Source organism: Perognathus longimembris, chromosome 17 (genome assembly GCF_023159225.1).
Source record: "Perognathus longimembris pacificus isolate PPM17 chromosome 17, ASM2315922v1, whole genome shotgun sequence".
Taxonomy (NCBI): Eukaryota; Metazoa; Chordata; class Mammalia; order Rodentia; family Heteromyidae; genus Perognathus; species Perognathus longimembris.
In genome coordinates, this window is record NC_063177.1 from 30,772,341 (window position 1) to 30,793,079 (window position 20,739).

General features: G+C 36.1%; 1 protein-coding gene across 3 annotated transcripts in view; it reads right to left on the reverse strand.

Moving 5' to 3' along the window:
- Stxbp4 (syntaxin binding protein 4) overlaps nucleotides 1-20,739 on the reverse strand; it is a 121,864-nt gene that overhangs the window by 68,143 nt on the left and 32,982 nt on the right. For all 3 annotated transcript variants that reach the window (XM_048366824.1, XM_048366825.1, XM_048366826.1), the window contains 4 exons: nucleotides 19,085-19,181; nucleotides 16,310-16,401; nucleotides 7,148-7,237; nucleotides 6,039-6,104 (listed from right to left, as the gene is read on the reverse strand). In XM_048366824.1, coding sequence (XP_048222781.1) covers nucleotides 6,039-6,104; nucleotides 7,148-7,237; nucleotides 16,310-16,401; nucleotides 19,085-19,181 — 345 coding nt within the window. The remainder of the gene's footprint in view (nucleotides 1-6,038; nucleotides 6,105-7,147; nucleotides 7,238-16,309; nucleotides 16,402-19,084; nucleotides 19,182-20,739) is intronic.

Genomic DNA, 20,739 nt, shown 5'->3' on the forward strand with positions numbered 1-20,739 from the left:
TTTAAACACAAGTAAAGTAATAACACTTCTCTCAGAATCCTTAAAATCGGCAAGCTCTTTTCTTCATTAAGAAGTGGGCGACGAAATGGATATGGATACTTTTATTAGTCTGTTTTTTTGTTGCTACAATGAAATACTGTAGGCTGGGTAACTGGCAAATATAAAAGGGAGTGATCACCTGGAGACACAGGTCCCATGGTTTTCCAAAGGTATGTCTCCAATGATCTTTTAATGCTTCTACCACATCTTACTATATACTCTGAGGACTAAACTTTCAACCAGGTACCTACAGGAGATACTCAAAATATAACAAAACCATAGAAACACCTTTGTTTGCCAGTTGTTGCCAAGAATGCTTCATTTTTGTCCAGTGAATCATAAGGCATGGCCAGCATCTGTACAAACAGGAATGGCAACTGGGCTGTCCCAAAGCTACATCTTCATGTTCCTTTTCCAAGCAAGTTTTCTTTACCTATGGCAGTCTCTCTTGGGCAGAGTCTAATGGTAGAGCATAGGAGAATCATTTTTCTGAATCTTATGATCCAGAATTAATGTTGAAAAATACAACTATATTTGTGTAATAACCTTCTCTAGACTACAACATTTCTAGTTTTACAATTTCATAATTTACAATTTTATCAGAAATTAAGAAATCTTCTAAGCAGTTGTAAAAAAATAATAAACCCACAGAATCCCTAAGTTCTCCCTATCCAATCTCCCAAGTGCTTGTATTTTACATAGTAGGATATAATAACTAGAAAACTGACATTGATACAATCCACCAACCTTAGATTTAAACCAGTTTATGCACACTCATTAGTAAAAAGGAGCCACCTGCGGGTATACACAGCTATCTGGATGGATCTCAAGGGCGTGATGCTGAGTGAGAAGAGCCAATTCTCCCAAATCCTGAATGATTATATTGGTAGGATTTTGTTTGTTTTGTTTGTTTGTCATAAGGCTTGAATTCAGGGCTTGGGCACTGTCCCTGAGTTCAAGGATAACACTACCACTTTGAGCCACAGCTATACGTCCAGTTTTAGGGTGGTTAAATTGGAGATAGGAGTCTCATGGACTTTCCTGCCTGGATTGGCTTTGAACTTCGATCACCAGATCTCAACCTCCTAAGTAGCAAGGATTATAGGCATGAGCCTCTGCTGACCAGCTTAAGGTATGCCATTTTTGAGTGACAGAAATAGCTAACAGATTAGCAATTGTGAGGAATTAAGAGAAAAGGAGGAAGAAGACAGCAATGGCCATATAATAGTGTGATGGATCTTTGTGAAGATTTTGAGTGGCAAATGAAAAGCACGCTGGTCACGACCATTTCACTATAGCCAGCTTTAAGATAAGAAAGGAGTGACTAATCAAATATATACACTTTTATTCTTTTTGCTCTCTAAAAATGATATGGCAGCTTAAACATCTAGCAGTACTAGTCTGTAAACTTATTCACCATTTAAATTAGTAAGGAAGAATAATAAAGGAGTGGTCCCATCAATTCTAAAGTTTAGAGGTTCATTGTTCTTAATAATAAGAATATAACTGCTCAAACACAAAATAGTGATCAATTTTCAAAGAATCACTTGTTATTGTTTCTTTTGAGGATACATTTAATCAGTTGTTGAATTTTTCTTGGTTATTTCATCCATAAGCTGTTACAGCACATCTGTTAGTCAAATTCATGCTCAACCTTGACTGTCCTCAGAGACTCTTGTTCTGGTAGGATCTTACACTTCATTCTCTCCTTAAGCATTCAACTTCACCTATGCAGTTGAGGCAGCTGCCGGCTGGCTTTTTGGCAGCTAGAGAAGTTGCCAAATGAACAGGGCCAAGACTGGTTCAGACAAGTAAAATATTTTGGCTTTAGACTCTTCACCAATTCATTACTGCCTGAAGTCATAACACTACACTGAAAAAAACCCAAAACTTTAAAAACAACTTAAGTGTGAGAATCAGTTTTAGAGAGATGTTGATCAAAGCAAGTTGCTGTAAGAATGGCCCATACTTGTTAAAAGTTGTTAGGACTTGAAAAAAATAAGAAGAATAATTTCATAGGAAATTGTGCTCATGATTTGAAAATGGTATGGCTGGGTTGTTCGGTAAGGTACATGTGTGTGTGCAAACACACACACACATCTCATCAAGAATACTAAGCTTTTAGGGAACAAGAGTAAATTTATATGGAACAGTGAACATGTATTCTGGTAGCTATTTCTGATTAAAAACAAACAAGGAACTTGATCAGTAAAAAGTGATCCCTTATGGATGTTTTAGTATTTATTTGTTTGCTTCCACTCCGTTTCTATTGCCCATCTCTCCCTTTTCCCTCTTTTAAGTCATTGCAATAAAGAAAGTTAAAAAGAATTTCAATAATTTAAAATAACTGTTTTTTAAAACCAGGCTACTGCCTTGCAATACTCTGAATAACAGTGTTAGACACTTTTATAAATGACCAAAGGTTCTCAGAATGTGGTCTTTTCTCTTTGGAAGCAACTGATAACCATTGGAAAACAAAATCAACCTGATGGCTAATCTGCTCATGTAACAGAATGTAAATTTAAAGAAAAACAGAGATGTATAAAATATGTTCCATTATACAAAATCTTATTGTTACAGGATTGCATTTCACTTTAAGAAACTACATTGCACTGTGTGCCTGTGGCTCATGCCTGTAATCCTACCTGCTCAGGAGGCTGAGGTCCAGAGGACTACAGCTCAAAAAGCTACACCTAGGCAAATAAGTCCTGAGATTCTAGCTCCAACACACATGCATGCATGCGCATGCGTGCATACACACCCCCCCCAACAAAAACCAGGGCTAGAGGTGTGGTTCAAGTGGTAGAGCACCAGCTGAGCAAGCAAGCCAAAAGCCCTGTGATAGAGCACAAGTACTAGTGAAAGAGAAGGAGAAAAAGCACATTATGTAAGATGTCATAGTTTCATTGTAGTGTCTGTGCTCAGTTATTTGAAGCTGACTCTGTGTAAATGTCATGGATACTGTTACTAACACTGCTCATATATGTGTACATTCTGTGAGTCATCATAAAACTTCAAAATTGAAGACAATGAATTTAATAATCCTGTGTTCTTTGCCAAAGGTAGCTGCTGAGTTGTGAAAGGTTTAAAAAAAATAAGATTTACTGTACTTGAAGCTTCAACTTGAGATTTGCTTAAAAGTGATATGTGGCCTAATATTTACCAATTGAAGAAAAAAATGGTAGCCTGATTTACACTTTTCTCATCAAGGCATCACAATGCATGTGAATAAGCTAAATTTTAAACACAAAAAAGGAGGAAATGTACTTGTAAAGCTGGACAACTACAGACTTTGATACCAGCCCTGAAACTTTTCATAGTATCAGTGATTTTTACATATTTTGAATTTATATTATATGTAAATTCTAAGTTTTGGGCTTAGACTTTTAACATACATTGAACACCAAAACGAAAACAATTCTGAAGTATTCTGATACTGCTATATTGCCAGTTGTTTTCAGTTTATATAGCATCCCACACACAGTGAGTGGGAAAGGATTTGTAAATACACTTAAAACAGATGCAGTTCAGAAATATTTTGCTTAAGGAAAAATTACTCTAAAACACTGAAATAGTCTTATCAGTGTGGATGTAAATGTTAAGAGAAAGATTTTTGGTATTTATTCGAAACTTTAAATAAGTTTGGAATAGTGTGTGTGTGCTGATCCCGGGCTTGATCTCAGAGCTTGGGTGCTATTCCTGAACTTCTATTTTGCTCCTGGCTAGTACTCTACCACTTGAGTCACAGCTCCACTTTCAGGTTTTCTTGGTGTCTAGAGGTTTCATTGGCGGTAAGAGTCTCAGGAAGCAAGAGTTTCAGAGACTTTTCTTCCCCGGCTACCTTTGAACTACAGTCCTCAGATCTCACTCTCCAGAGTAGCTGGGACACAGGCATGAACCATGGGCACCCTGTAGCTTGTAGTTAACATGTAACTGTTTGCTATGTGTGGTATACATCGTATGCCATGTGTTCTATCTCTTGGAACACTTTCACATTCTTGAGAAAGATCCCATCATCAAACCCATTTTATAGATGGGGAAACAGGCTCAGAAAGGTGGCGTAAAAATCTAGCAAAAGGAAGAGGGAGTATTTACATCTACTTGGTCTAACTGCAAAGCCCATTACCTTCTAATTAATTCTTATGCCAACTTGCTTTTTCTTGCAAGATTTTCTCTTGTCTCTCTCTATTTTTCATTTCTGCGCCATCGTTTCCTGTTGAATTCTACTTAATTCTGCTAAAAAGTACTACTGATGCACACTTGATCTTTTTAATATTAGAAACTAATCCTTACAGGAATAAATACAGGAGGGCCTCATGTGGAAAAAGTAGGTATTGCTAGGAAAAGATTGCTCCTTTTCTTTAGGTTTGTGTCTTACATCAGCCTAAATTAATGCAATCATTTTTATCAAGTATGGCTGTAAGTCCACAGCTTATGTATTTTAAGTACTTCAAAGAAAGAAAGAATTTTTTTTTGCCAGTCCTCAGGCTTCAATTCAGGGCCTGAGCAGTGTCCCTGGCTTCTTTCTGATCAAGTCTAGCACTCTACCTCATGAGCCACAGCCATAGACACAACATCACTTCCAGGTTTTTTTCCTACTTATGTGGGGCTAAGGAATCAAACCCAGGGTTTCCTGCACGCTAGGCAAGTACTCTACCAATAAGCCACATTCCCAGCCCCAAAATTTTAATTCAATAAATACAGGAACAACTCTATCCCTTTATTTACAGATACATATTAACAAGGGATATTTATAAATGTTCACTTACTGGCCATACAAACTGATGCAGGTATTAAAGGTAAGGACTTGAAAGGTGTATTAACCAAGGCATATAAACATTTAATAAAACTAAGGCCTGAAAACTTGGCTTAAAAATAGAGGACTAAACAAAAACATAGACAGTCACCACCAATAAGACTACTATAAAGAATATTCTCTGATTCTTCCCCTAGATTCTCCTAATTCACCAGATACAGCCTAGCACCAACAAGTTCATGAAAGAAAAAGATTTTCAGAGGTTGTTTTGCTGAGATTTTGCTTAATCTCAATCACTTTCACGCATCTATATTCATAAAAACACATACTTCCACACACATGTATATGTACATATTGAACCACTTGAGGTTAAATTACACATACACACATTGAGAATCTCCAGTTCCTAACTGATGCTCAGTATTTACTTTGGCATTCATTCCTGAGGTTGCTTACATCAATAGTCCATTGAACTTCTCTTCCTAATTATACATTTTAATTATACATTTTGAGAGTTTTGGAGCTTTGTCCTTTCTGTTCTCTACATCTTAGGATTCAGCAGCGGGCAAGTTACAGTACTATTAGAAACTTTTCATTGTATTTTACATACTTTGAAGGCTGTGGAGGTTTCTGTCACTTGGTCATATTGACCACGGGACCTCTATCATTCTATTTGTTTTCCTTGTCAGTTCTGTATGAGGCCACCAATCTCTAAGTTATCTCTTAACTCTCTATACTTATTTATATATTTATCTTTTATTTCATATTACCATTGCATTTGTTTTGCTCTATTCTACCTCAAATTCTTTTAAGACTTTTGTATTTATATTGCTAATAACTAAATATGTAAAAGGTTCTGCTTTAGAATTTGTTCATTTTTCAGGAGGAGGGTGCTCCTTTTGTTTTCCTTTAATAAAATAAGGTATAAGTAACAATAGAAGAGGAAAAAGAAAAAAAAACAGCACAGAGAAAGAAAAAGAATTGGAAAATCAATAAGATGGATTCTATTGACCCATGAAAAGCAATTTCAAAGAGGGGTTTTAATAGTTCTTTGAGTAATAAATAGTAGCAGATCTTCAACACAAGTATAGTCTCCAAAAGTTATTGCTTTTAAGATCTCCCTTGATTTACACTATATTACTGTTTACATCATTAAACTCCAGGATATTACAAAACATCCTGTTATAGTAATAATATCTTGAGTGCGCACGCGCGCATGAGTACACTTACAACATGTTCTTACCTGTTTCACATTCTGGAGCTCTTGTGCCAGTTGTTTCCTATGCTTCTCTGATTCAAGTAATTTTTCCTATATTTAAAAATCATCAATTATTAATTTGTTATAAAGGTATCAAGCATGACTACGGTCTGAAAATGTAATTCCCAGGCATATTTCTGGTTTTACATTGTATCATTTACAAGTAGTTATCTACAGCATAACTGTGATGTAAACATGCTTTCATTTTGTTAAATGGCAAAATCCAAGGTCCAAAAAAAAAAGAAGTCAGGATTGAATGGTAAATATTAACTGTATGTTAGGGAAGAGCTATCAATGTGACAGAGCTAAGAATAAGAAGTATTTTTACACATTAGAGAGTATAGAGAATTAGGATTGACTATTAGCTTCCTAATTTAATTTCAGCTAACTCTTAGAACATTATTCATAAAATGAAGAGTATGATTAGCAGAACCAAAATATGCAAAAAGGTTATTAGACTAATTCTATGCATGCAAGTAAAATATATGAGATTAAAATTTAGTGACGTATATATCCCAAAGTATCCAATTTTGCTAAATATATTTAATCAGAAATACTAAGAATAATTTAAGTAATGTTTTTCCAATAACCTAGATAAAAGGAACTGCCTGTATCTTAAATTGAATGCTAAAAATTAATGGAAATATTACAATATTTCTAAGAGGCAGTCTGCTTTCTTGATGATATTAGCTCATTGTCATCTAAGAGGTAAGAAAGTGAAGGTATATAAAGATAAAAACAATATCCAATCTAATGAAAGTGCCATAGATCAGGAACTGAGAGGTGGCTGACTCCTCTGTTTTAATGCCATGGAAGTCACCTCTATTCTGTGGGCTCTGGATTTACTTTGCATCTGTAAATGGGAAATATACCTACTTTCTTAATCTTTGCAAATAAGAAAATGTTATTTTTTTTCAAAGTAAAAACTAACTACTAGGTTAAAATTACCTGTTTCATTTTTATTTGTATCACAAATTGGACATGGAAGGCAGGCACTCTACCACTAAGTCATATTCCCAGCCCTCCTCCCTCTCTTCTTTTTTATTATTGTTTTTTTCCCTAAAGAAAATACAAGAAGGCTAAGCTGAAGTTACCTTAAGCATATTCACTTCGTCCAAGGCATCATTTCTTTCTTGCTTAAGCCTTTCCATTTCATCTGCTTTTAAAGAATCACAGGGAAGAAGCTGTCAACATTAAAATACAGAAGTTATGCATTAGGTGCTAAGTACGAGAACATAAAATTGATTTTGATGTTTCTGAGTTCTAATAATAAAACCAGGTTTTTTGTTTTTTGTATTTTCATCTAACCATAGTCTGGTTAAGGAAATGCTAACATATGGGGAAATATCATTCCTTTAACTTAACATATCCTTGTTACAACAGAGTCCAGATGCTCTGTTGCCCCATTTGTGATTCTTACTCTAGCAATATGATTTTGTGTAAGAGTCCAAATGTCCAAAATTATGTTTAAAATGACAAATAGACTTTAGAAGTTATCAACATATACTCTTTATGTTGAGTGCCTTAAGCACACTACATATAAGAACTAATAAAATGCTGTATATTAGGCAATGGTAAAAATCCAGTGAAGTATACTTATGGCTTTTATATCTAGATTCTAATGGAGGGTAACACCACAGCTAACTGTCAAACAGATTCCTACCCAGAAACTGGACCGAAAATAGTAATAATTCATTATGAGTGAGCAATAACAACAAAGACAGTACAAATGACAATTTAACAACAAAGACAGTAGAAATGACAATTTGCTTTGACAGCCAATTACAAGGAAAAAAATCAATGAAACTCTAACAAGACAAAATGCAACACTAATTATATCCATCTAATGAGAGATGTAGTAGAGTTAACAATATAGAAAGTATAAGCTTGATGTCAATGGTTCATATTTCTAATCTTAGCTAGTTGGGAGGCAGAGATTAGGAGGATCATAGTTCAAGGCCAACCTAGACAAAAAAATTTAGTGAGATCCCATTTCAGCTAATAGTTGAATGTAGTGGCACATGTGGTTACAGCTACAAAGAAGGCTAGGATTGGAAGCACTGCAGTTCCCAAGTGCCAAAAAAAGCATAGTAATATATATTTCAAAGGACTCAGAAAGAGAAAATGACCATTATCTAATCATCAGCTTAAGGCAGAGACCATTAAAGGAAGCACATGCAGACTAGGAAAAGTAGCAAAAACTACTCATAACACCCATCATTTATTGGGAACTTACTATATGCAGATGCATTGCAAAGGACTGTGTCTGTTCATTATTATTACCTTTAATAATCCTGCCATCATGTTATAGATGGAGAAAGAAGCTCATAAAGATGAGTAACTTGTTAAAGGTACCATAGCCAATAAATGAGCAATTTCAAGACACTCAGGTGTTTGATATTACAGTATGTGACTTTTATTAACTATTCAACAAAAATTATGGTGAAATAGATAAATAAACTTATAGTTGATTGTCAAACCTACAACAGAAGCAGGAGTAAAGTAATTCCTTAAGTATGAGAAGGAAAGTTCTTCCCTAAACATGATTGATCCTTTTGCCCTGTCACATTAACATTTGGGTATCTATGGTTACTGTTCACAATTCATATAATCTCCTATTTTTCATCTGTCTCTGTTGGTCTAAGCTCTGGGGATTCATGTCTCTAATCTTAGCTACTCACGGGGCTAAGATCTGAGGATCGTGGTTCAAAGTCAGCCAAGGCAGATGCATCTGAGACTCTTATCTCCAATAATCCAGAAAAAAGGTAAAGATGTGGCTTAAATGATAAAGCTCCAGCTGTGGGCAAACAAGCTGAGAAAGAATGCCACGCCCAGAGTTCAAGTTCCAGGATGAGCATACATATACACAAAAGAAGTACTCAATTCATATACGCATAGACTTCATTCTTACATAACTTTAAATTAGTTTGAACATATTTTCAAATGAAATAATATTTTCCAGAGTGTGTTACAAAGGGTATCAATTTATTTTGCACAAAAGCAAAAGGGGTTGGGAGTGATGCTGGTACTGGTATAGGATTTAGAAAGGAATAACCTCCCATAGTTTTGGATATGCTAATGAGCGTGTGCATCTTCACAAAGAAAGCATAATTGTGTGACTGGAAGTTTAACTTTCCCTGTTTCCTCAGTGCTTTGATCATACTGATAATCTTGCACAACCCTACTGCCTCTATTTTCCTTCCTTCCTTCCTTCCTTCCTTCCTTCCTTCCTTCCTTCCTTCCTTCCTTCCTTCCTTCCTTCCTTCCTTCCCTCCCTCCCTCCCTCCCTCCCTCCCTCCCTCCTTCCCTCCCCCCACCCCATCCTCTCCTCTCTTTTTTCTTGTATTAGCTCATGGTACTAAAGTCTACACGGTACACTCTAACACTGCTACTAAATATTTACAGAAACCTATTCTAACTTTTTCATTTTTGCCTGTACTGGGTCTTCCACTCAAGGCTTCTTCCTCTTGAGTGAGACAGGTTTGGCTCTCTTGCTCATCGCTGGTGCTCTATCACTTGAGCCATACCTCCAGTCTATTCTAACTTTTTCACATCATGGACATAGAGGATTTAAAATTTTTAACAAGGTGGTTATAATGGTATAGTCTGAGCTACTCAGAAAGTAGAGGTAGGAGGATCATCGTCCATAGTCAGCTTGGGCAAAAGTGAAAGGAAGACCTTACCCAAAAAATAAAAGCAAAGAGTGCTAGGGGTATGGCTCAAATATACAGTGTTTTGCTACCAAGTGTAAGGTCTTGGTTTGTTAAAACCCTAGTACTACAAAATCAATAGCGACAACAAAAATAACCCACAAAAATTTTAAAACAAAATCTTAGATGATGGAGCTGTAGAAACTTATTAAGTTATAGTCAGGGATTTTAAGGATGTGATCATAAACTTCTGAGTTTAATAGTGTGGAGGTAAACCACATATAAAGAATCCATTTAAAGTGGCAATATACTAGACTCAACAGCCAAAGAACAAACTATGATTTAAAGAAGTTTGTAATTCCATTGGCATTACTGATGATTCAACAAAACATTAAAACTAGAGAAGTGGATAGATGTTAACTTCTTGCAAGCTCCTCTGTGCAAAGACTATAAACATATACATTTCAAGTATGCATGCAGCAAATTAAAAATACAGCTACGACTTAACACCATTGATTCCAGAAAAATTATTATTTTCAAACTGACTTCCAATCATTGACCTTCCTTTCCTTAAGTTTCTATCTTCCTTTCTAATGTGGCTGTCACCATATCCTTTGGGATCCCAGGGGTCTTCAGTCATTAAAACACTGAAAGGCATTTCCCTTTGCTTTCTACAATTTCCTTTAGAGACAGCAAATTAGTGGATCTGTGCTATGTCTGACCTTTGCCCTCCCTTTCACGTTGTTGTACCCTTGAAATTTTAGTTATTTTTTATTTTCATCAATTCTGGATAGTTCCTTCCAACCAGCACACATCTGACAGCCTCAATTTTTAAAGTCTTAAATGATCTGGCTTTAGTGAGTTGAATTTGATTGATAAGGCCTTCCATTATGAACACATCCAACAACTGTCTTCCCTTATAAAATTCTGTACGACTGTGTTGATTCTTTTCACCTAAAAAATTCTGTGCACCCCTCTCCATTTCTTCCTCCTTTTCTCCTGTTCATTTCATTTGCTTCTTATGGAATTCCGCACTCACCTCCTCTTATACCCACATTTCTAAGATTGTACTTGCAATTTCACAATTAAGACTGCTTTTCTGATAAAGTACATGCCCCAACGACTTTAACATCTCTTTTATGTATAACATCACTCAAGCCTTTTTTTACTTGACACTTTCTTTTCTAGGTTGTGATATCCTCCTATCTCATCTACTCTTCTGAATATGTAGGCTGCTTCCAATGACTTATTTTTATTTCTGCTGCTTAAATGGGACAGAGTGGGTGGTTCCCCAACGTTTGTCCCTTTCCCCCTTTTCCCTACAAACTGAGTGATCACATTCACTGTCATGCTTCAATTATCACTCTCCAAAATATTCCCAATCCCTTTTCTGGCATTCAGTTCCCTCTTTTCCAATGGCCTTTGGCTATTTATTTTCTTCAGCACTTCAACTCCCCCCCCCCCCCCCTTTTTTTTTTTGCAGTACTGGGGCTTGGACTCAGGGCCTGAGCACTGTCCCTGGCTTCTACTTGCTCAAGGCTAGCACTCTACCACTTGAGCCACAATACCATTTCCGGCCTTTTCTGTTCATGTGGTACTAAGGAATAGAACCCAGGGATTCATGCACGCAAGGCAAGCACTGTACCACTAAGCCACATTCACAGCCCCTTCAACTCTCTTTCTAACACAGTGTCTATACTATTCTTTGCTGTGAATAAGGTTTTATTCATATTTCCCAATATCTATTAATGTAGCATCAGATTCATCACCATTCTAATCAAACCCTGGGGCTATCTTTACCTCATAGCCAGAAAGTCCTACTGATAACATCCTTGTCAAGGTTACCATAGAACAAGTATTAGCTGTATCACTCTTTCCCATTCTTCCTACCCCTATTTAGTTTAGTTCTTATTATCCTACATTTGCATTTTCTCCATAGTCCCCAGCTAGACCAACACAAGTTTTATTTTCTTTCTAGATAACTAACACATATAATTACCCTTTCTAAAATAGTACTTTGGTGATGGCATGCTTCTGTTTAATGGATCCCAAATAATAAGCAAATTACAAAATGTTACATGTATTATTAAGGCCTAAACCCTTACCCATTTAAACAAGTAGACTACTCCTTGCTTACAATCACATCTAGTTTTTAATCAGTTCATTCTACTCTCTTATTACTCATTGCTTGGCTCTGGAGTGAGAATATAACTTTTCTTTAAAAATTAATCCCAATGCCAACTGTTATGAATTATCCTTGATTCTTCTGAGCTTTGTTACTATTACCACTTTTACATACAGTGTACTTTTTTTTTTCTTAAGGTAGTCATTTGTGTACCTGACTTTTCAGTATACTATAATGAGCAAGTTTTAGCTTTCTTAATAAAACATGCCATGGGATCTAACACCACATCATGAACACTATAGTGGATCAAGACATACCTTGTGTCTTATATAGGTGAGTCCTTAGGGGAGAGGCTATTAAGAGTTTCCTGCTGTACAGATTGTGAGAAATATCATGTATATCATGACTCAGGATAAGTAAACATTACTCAATTTTTATCACACACAGTTTACTTTAATATTATTTTTTTCATTTGCATATTAAATTAATTGAATAAGAACGAGATAATGAAGTCTACCTTAGGAAATCTAGCCTTCTTTCTGTATTCTCAAGATAATCCATTCTTGAACATTGACCAGTTGGACAAAACTATCACATTGTGATGGAGTGTAAGTCTTTTTTTTTTTTTTTGGCCAGTCCTGGGCCTTGGACTCAGGGCCTGAGCACTGTCCCTGGCTTCTTCCCGCTCAAGGCTAGCACTCTGCCACTTGAGCCACAGCGCCACTTCTGGCCGTTTTCTGTATATGTGGTGCTGGGGAATCGAACCTAGGGCCTCGTGTATCCGAGGCAGGCACTCTTGCCACTAGGCTATATCCCCAGCCTGAGTGTAAGTCTTGGTAGCTAAGTTAGGAGTAGTGCTGGATGCGGGCTCCAGCCTCATGTCCTCTGTGTTTAACCTTGTGCCAACAGCAGGTGTAGCGCTGTGTGAATTTTTTAATATAGCAATGATGATTAGAATCACAGCAAGATAACTATATTTTTGGTTCTAAATGCCATATTCTCCCAAGCCCAAAAGTTCTTTGTCAAATAAAAGTAGGACTGCCTTATACTGACTCAGCAATTGCTGCTTAAAAGATAACATCTCAAAAACTCTCATGAGTCAGACAAAATGATGAGAAAAGAAGCTAATACAAAAGAGTACCTCCTCTTATGATTCTATTTCCTGTGAAGTTCAAGAACAGGTAAAAGTAATTTATGCTGGTCTAAGTCTAAATTGTGGTTCCAGTAGGGAGATAGAAAAGGGCAGTTGGCAGGGAGGCTAATGTGAAAGAGACTTCCAATGATGATTCCACCTGAGGTACTTAATAGAAAGTCATCAACTTGCACATCTAAGGTACATTGAGCATGTACACTGTGTTTCACTAAAATTTTTTTAAAATTAATTAAGAAAAGGACAAAGTAGGCTGGATGCTTGTGGCTCAAGACTGTAGCCTTAGCTATTCAGGCAGCTGAGATCTGAGAATCATGGTTCAAAGGCAGCCTGAGCAGAACAGTCTGTTAGATTCTTCTTTTCAAGTAATTAGTGAAAATCTGGAAGTGGACATGTGGCTCAAGTGGTACAGGGCCAGCCTTCAGTGAACAAACCAAGTGAGAATGTGAAGCCCTGAGGTCAAGGGCACGCACATGCACGCGCGCACGTGCACGCACACACACACACACACACACACACACGCTCTATCAATCATAAAAGAAAAATAATATATGAGAAAAAAAGGCATTGGTAACAAAATGACTATGAACTTGTCCCTGTTTTTGTGAAACTAAGGTGGTTTAAGGGGCAGCCCTGGTGGAATTTCCCCACCCTCAGTGACTCTCAGTATCCTCAACCACAGATCAACTGATACAGCTGAGGAGTCACTATATTGCTTTTTAACTCAGAAAAGTTGGGAATCACACTGCAAAACCATGAGCTGAATTTGCAGAGACACTTGGCAAGCAGTGATTTCAATACTGTTTTTCAAAATGTGTTACATTCTCCACTAATGAATTTGAAGAGTAAGTTATAAAAATAGAGTTGAGTATTATTAAATAAGAATTCAGTGAGTGCAGAAAAGGTACATGATACTTTGAGAGACTTTTGATATTTGTGTGAGTGTGGTGGAAAAAATGTATTTTTATTGTGGATACACAGATGAATAATAACAGTACTTGTGATGTTATCTTCTGTGTGGTGATAAGTAGAATGTGCCAAATGAAATTTGATAAGTTAATGATGAGCATTGTACATCATTTCAATTTGAGGTTACAGCAGGAAACTACTGGCATGCAGAACCTCTTTCACAACTGCCATCAGCCCTGAGCTTTTGTTATCAGATGATCAACAATTAAACACATGCTTATCTGCCCTAAAATCATGTTGGTAAGAAGGAAATTAATTACTAATCCAGAGCATAAGTATCTTTTTGCAACTTCTTATAAAACTGTATACTCATACAGTTTCTAACTTCACTGACGTGTTGTAAGCCACTTCTTCCTTTCCTTATTAAAAACGGATATGGCAGCTTTGAAGACTGGAAGTAAAAAAAAGAAAAATCACTCTGCCATCAACAGTTAGTACTGTACAACTAGCTCATTGGGTGATGGTTATGGGCAATATGTTTACCATTAAAATAAATTTCTTACTAAATACAAAAAGGGAAGAAATATTTTAAAGTGATATGCAAGTTGGTGCTGATGGTTCATGCCTAATCCCAGCTATTCAGAAGGCTGATATCAGAGGACCATAATTCAAAGCCAGCCCAGGCAGGAAAGTTCAGTGAGATTCTTATCTCCAATTAACCAACAAAAAGCCAGAAGTGGAAGATTGTTACCCTTGAACAAAAAAGCTCAGGGACAGCACCCAGGCCCGAATCCTGAATTCAAGTCCCAGTACTCACCACACACACACACACACACACATGTATGCATCATTTTTTAAATGAGAGAATTAATTTTGGGGACAAAATTAATCTAATTTATACACTATTTCTAAAACTAAGTAATATTAAATATGTTAGGCGCTGATGGCTAGTGCCTATATACCTAGCTACTCAGGAGGCTGAGATCTGAGTCATAGTTTGAAACCAGTCCAGGCTGACTAAGTTACTAGACATATATCTTTAATAAACCAGAAAAGGCCAGGCTGGAGGGGTGGCTCAAGTAGTAGAACAAGAGCCAAACAAACAAGCTGAGTAAGATTGAGACATTAAAAAAAAACCCAAATACTGTAAAGCAATAAGTACAAATCCAATTTCTAATAGTATGACAACTATAACACTTAGCAATCTAATTCAAGATATATATAATACAAACACGCTATAATTTTCTTTTTCTAAAATATGATGAGCTAAATGAATGGAGAGAAAAAATCAGTGTTCAGTTCCTCTCAAATCAACCTCTAAATTTATTTTAATTCTAAAATCAAGACCTATGAATTATTATCACAGCAAAATTATTTTAAAGATCATATCAAAGATAAGTCAAGAAGAAAAAAATACATGTAAAAAAGTTTAAAATGGCCTAACTTATTAAATAACAAACCTAGTACAATAAAAACTATAGTAGTAATGTGCTGGTAGAGAGAAATGAATCAATGGAACAGAATGTTAGCTCTATGAATAGATTTGTATGTAATGAGATATTTATTAAGATTTGCATTTCAAGTCAATGGCAAAAGTACAGAAGGAAAGGTTGTTAAATAAATGATAGTAGAATAATAACAAGTGGTCATATATGCACAAATTGAATCAAATCCTAAACTAATTATATAAATTATATCTAATATATCTGGGGAAGGTCTCCCTTAAAAATTAACAATTCCAAGTTCTCTAATGAGAAGAACTAAGAATTTGATAATACTGATATCAATTGTCATATTGCCTAGAATGACTTATGAAGTTAAAAAGCTTCACAATTCTACTTCAACATAGTATAAAAATAGGTAACACTACTCTATGATCTTAGAAGGATGAAGAGAAGCTACCCTTATTTCCAGAAGCAAAAGACATCACTCATTATTTATAAAGGAACGTAGGTGTGGGAGGGAACCTATGATCCTTGTTTCTTAAGGATCCTGTTTCATGAAGATAGTAAACAAAGATCTTAACAGGTCATGGGTCGACAAGTTACATATGGGTTCTTCAGTTTGCATCTATGATAGTGAGTCAATACACATTAGAATGGGCTCACACACAATACTTACCTGTTTAGCTATCTGGTTATACTATATGTCATTTTAGATAGCCAACAGTCAATGTCCGTGATCTGGGGAATGGGAGAAGCCAGAAAGGCCAAGGAGAGAGGCAGGTATATACACGTTTACTGTTCATTTTAAGTGAGTCTGCATTTCATTTCATTTTTCAAGAAATTATATACATTTGTTTTCCTGCTCCCCCAAAATCAGCCAGTGAAAAATGAAGAGAAAGCCATACAACCCTTACATTTAAGACTCTTCATTTAAGACACTTCTACATTAGAGAAGACAATCAATATATATACTCTACCTGTGAGTCTATGAGGTCAGAAATTTCATGTGCACCAACATTTACTTCATCCAACCGCAAGCAAAACAAATCTCTGGCAACCTGGACAAAATCTAACACAGATATATGTCAGTAAGAAGATAGCATGTAACCTCATCTAAGCAAAGGTTACCTTTTTCCATATGAAATAAAAACTATGTGTTATAACTACTGCTTCAAATTTAATTTACGTACTCCGTTGCTGTATTTTAAGGAAATATTGACTGAAGCAACAGGTTAATTCTAAGTTCAAATAAGAAGTAGGAGATAAGCAAGTTTTATCTTGCTTTGTTTAACCTTGCTATACTTAGTGACTGAGTTAAGACAACAAAGCAAATATATCACAGACATTTTATTCTCCAACAAGACTTGACGTATGACAAAGGTATTATGAGTAAAACTGTTTTTGAACCATACGATTGTATTATGGTTTACAACTTTTCCAGCTGGAAAATCCTGAGGTTTAGCAACAGCAGCAGCCAATGGTTATTAACAACTTCTGCATGCCAGGCACGGTACTTAGAAATTTCATCTTCTCCACAACATGCAACTGGAGGCCCTCTTTACCCTCTCCAATTTACAGATGTATCAGCTGATACCAGGACAAGACATCTGGGTAATTAAGTAGTAGAGTAGTCCATAACCTTCTTCAGATATGAAAGTAATTTACTAAACTCATTAATTTTATTTTGGCTATGCTATTTTCAATTTCCAAGGATCCCTTTGTTCCCTAATTGTTAGTATTTTACAACCTCTTACCTTCATTTCATGAATGCATTAGCTTCCTTTGTCTTTGTAAAGATGTCAATTACAGTTCATTGGCTTATCAGATGTTCTCTATTCTTCATCATCCCCCTCTACCCAGCAAGGTTTCCTCTTTTTCTGATACTTTGAAGCTCTCTCTCTAAATGTTTGGTAACCCTTGTCTATGACTTCATACTTAACCATTACTGAAGAAGTTTCTTGGTAATTACATGTGTGTAACTTGTCTTGTCAACTGGCAGGTTTCACTATGGGGCAAGTAGGTAGTCAGCAGACATTTTTGCTTAGCTTCTTCTGTAAGAATCTATGGCTACAAATTTCACTGAGCAAACCTGGTGTGTATTCTGGGTTATGACTCATCATTTACTCCCCCAATTTCTCTGTTACTGGCAATGATAGGTTTAATTTCTCAAGGAAATACACTTAATTTTCTCAAGGAAATCTACTTTTCTCTTGGAGGAGTAAGAGTGTGACAGGTATGAGACAGAAAAGGGACAGGGAACAGCATTATGACTCTCCTCAGGCTTTTCTAATAATGTCCTGCCTAAATCCAGTGTTTTGTTTCCTAGTGGTTTTAAGTTCCATTGTGATTTCTTTCATCTCCCGACATTTGGGCTTTACTCTGCTTACTCCTTTATTTCATACTATACTTTCCTCATTACCATCTAGCATCTGTCCTTAAATGCTATGGCTTTGGCTAGACACATAATTTTGTTTCTCAATCTTATTAATTTAGGATTATTTTTAAATGGAGATGAGATCAAAATACGTTTTTCTACATAGCTTTGAAACTAAAAGGTGAATTTCTTTTCTTTTTAAAAAGCAACACAGATGTTTTTAATATGACACAACAAAGCATGTTAAAAATGCTTAATGTGAGCAATAGAAAAAAATGGTTGCATTCAAGCACTTTTAGTAGCAGAACAAATATATATAAAAATTCTAAATAATATACACATGTACTATCCATGACTGAGAAATCATCAAAATTGTCAGTTGTAAAAAGTCTAAATATGAAAGTCTGTCAATAAGTTGTATGTTATGCTATCTCTAGTAAGAATAATTAAACAGCACCATAAAAACACTGATGTCATGAGAAAAAGATGAAAAGAGAAAATGTAATCTAGGGCTTCTATATTTCCTACTGTTTCTTCTACTATTACTAATGTTTTTATATAATAATAAAAGCACAAATTATTAATATAGATTTTTAGAGCTCAAAGGTTCCACTAAAGTTTTCCTTTCTGCTGACCCAGGGAGGCTAGTAAGTCTGAGGTTTCAGAACACTGAAGAAACATGTAGTACATGTGGTTTTAGGTTTCAATCTTTCTGCAAAAGGATATGAAAAGGATATACACTTTTTTTAATGTCAGTATTTGCACTTATTTGTTTGTGCTGGGTATTGGAGCTTGAACTCAGGGCCTGGGCTTTGTCCCTGAATTTTTTTTTTTGTTCAAGGCTAGTGTTCTACTACTTGAGCCACAGTGCCACTTCTGATTTTCTGGTGGTTAACTTGCAGATAAGACTTTGCTGCCTAGGCTGGCTTTGAACTATAATCTTCAGATCTCAGCTTCTTAAATAGCTAGAATTTGCAGGTGTGAGCCACTAGCACCTAGAAAGGATATGTATTCTATGTATTTTTCTTCACTTTTTTTGGGGGGGGTGGGGGTGGGGGAGCTGGTGCTGGTCCTGGGCTTTAACTCAGGGCCTGAGGGTTAACCCTAAGCATTTGTGCTCAAGGCTAATGCTCTACCACTTGAGCTACAGCTCCACTTCTACCTTTTCTGGTAATTAACTGGAGATGAGTCTCATGGACTTTCCTGCCTGGTTTCCTGGTTTCCAACTGTGATCTTTAGACCTCAGCCTCCTGAGTGAACCATCCAGTAGGATTACAGATGTGAACCATCAGGATATGTACTCTTAATGAAAATGTGTCTCAGTAACTCTCCCGCCACCTTTTTGTATGAATACAACATGGTAACTTTTAATATTTACCTCCAAAAGACACAGTCCCATTTGAGTCTCCTGGTATTCGTTGTCTTAAGGCTTGTTGTTGTTCTTCTGTGGGTTGAATTCCAAGATAATTTAAAGCCTGGTAGAAAAGGGACTTATGTAAAGCAATTTCTACATGTCCAAAGAATAAAACTTTTCATTACAACATGATTTTACAGTGCTGTGGAAAAACACAGTCAGTAAGTATCACAGAACAATGACCAGAAAGAATTAGATGTCCAGAGAAAGTTGTCCAGAGAAAGTAGGCTACTTAAAGATTAGTAGCCTATAAAAGATAACCTTCCTTATTCTGTTACATTTATAAACATAGCCCAAGAATAGATATTCAATTATTTCTTAGCTTATATGATTTGAAAGAAGAAAAATAGAAGAATCCTATGAAGTCAGGTTTAAAAGTAACGTTCAAATACCTGAGTATTATTTGGTTGTCATTTTATTTTTGAGAATAAAACTGAAGTCTACAGAAATTGGGTTAAGTACAAGATATTGTCATTTTTGGCTTATGATGTGGGCTCACATAAGCAATAATAAAAATAAGCCAAATTTGGCATTCACTTCTGATTTGGCATTCACTTCCATCATGATCTTCTCTCACGGGCCTGTTCTCCATTTATTCCTCATTCATGAATAAAAATTCAGTGTCTACTACTTGTCCTCCACTGTTCATCATATATTTGAAAAATCAGCCATAACTTTCAGGTAGGAACACTGCCAGCTAAAACACTTAATACATCTCTTTTGCAGCTCCATGAAATCATGGGACTGTGACAATGAACTATAAGAAGGGCTGGAGTCGGGTGCTGGTGGCTCACATCTATAATCATACATACTCAGGAGGCTGAGATTTGAGGATCATTGTTCAAAGCCAGCCTAGGCGGGAAAGTCTATGGACTCTTATCTTCAATTAACAACCAAAAAGATGGGAGTAAACCTGTGAATCAAGTAGTAGGGAGGGCACTACCTTTGATCAAATGATTGCAGAGACAGTGCCCAGGCCCTAAGTTCAAGCCTATGCACTAGCACCAAAAATATTGAAGGGCTAAAAAGGGGATTTCTAGGAAAGTCTCCTTTCTGATGTAGGGGCACACATTTTCTGTCTCTATTTTCTTCTCTCTTTGAGCCTCCATAAAGGTGTAGCACAGCAAAAGAAGAAAGAAAATATTGCTGGAATGTCATTGGTCACCTTAGTCCACAAGGCATCCCAATAAATATGGTGGAAGAGATACCATCTTTCTCTTCCACACTAAAATGTGGATCCTTGACACTGTACAGCCTCTATTGCCAGCCCTGAACTATTTTCTTTCAGGCTTCTTTATATGTATAAGTTTTTAATGGAAACCACTGTTATTTAAGGTTCTCCAGTTACAAAGCAAAACTAATCTTAACTAAGGCATAAGGACTAACTAGATGACAGTAGAGGTTAGCAGGAATACACAATCACATTCAATCTAAAAGGTAGTCAAAGTTTATTCTTTGTAATTAGACCTTACAATTTTTTTCTCCTTTTGAAATATTTTCAAACATGTATCATTTCACTCACCAAATAACTATTTGGTGTTTACTATCTACTGGCACAAAACTAAGTATGGGGTAAAGACAAATGATATAGTTCTGACCTTCAAAAGATAGATGGTCTG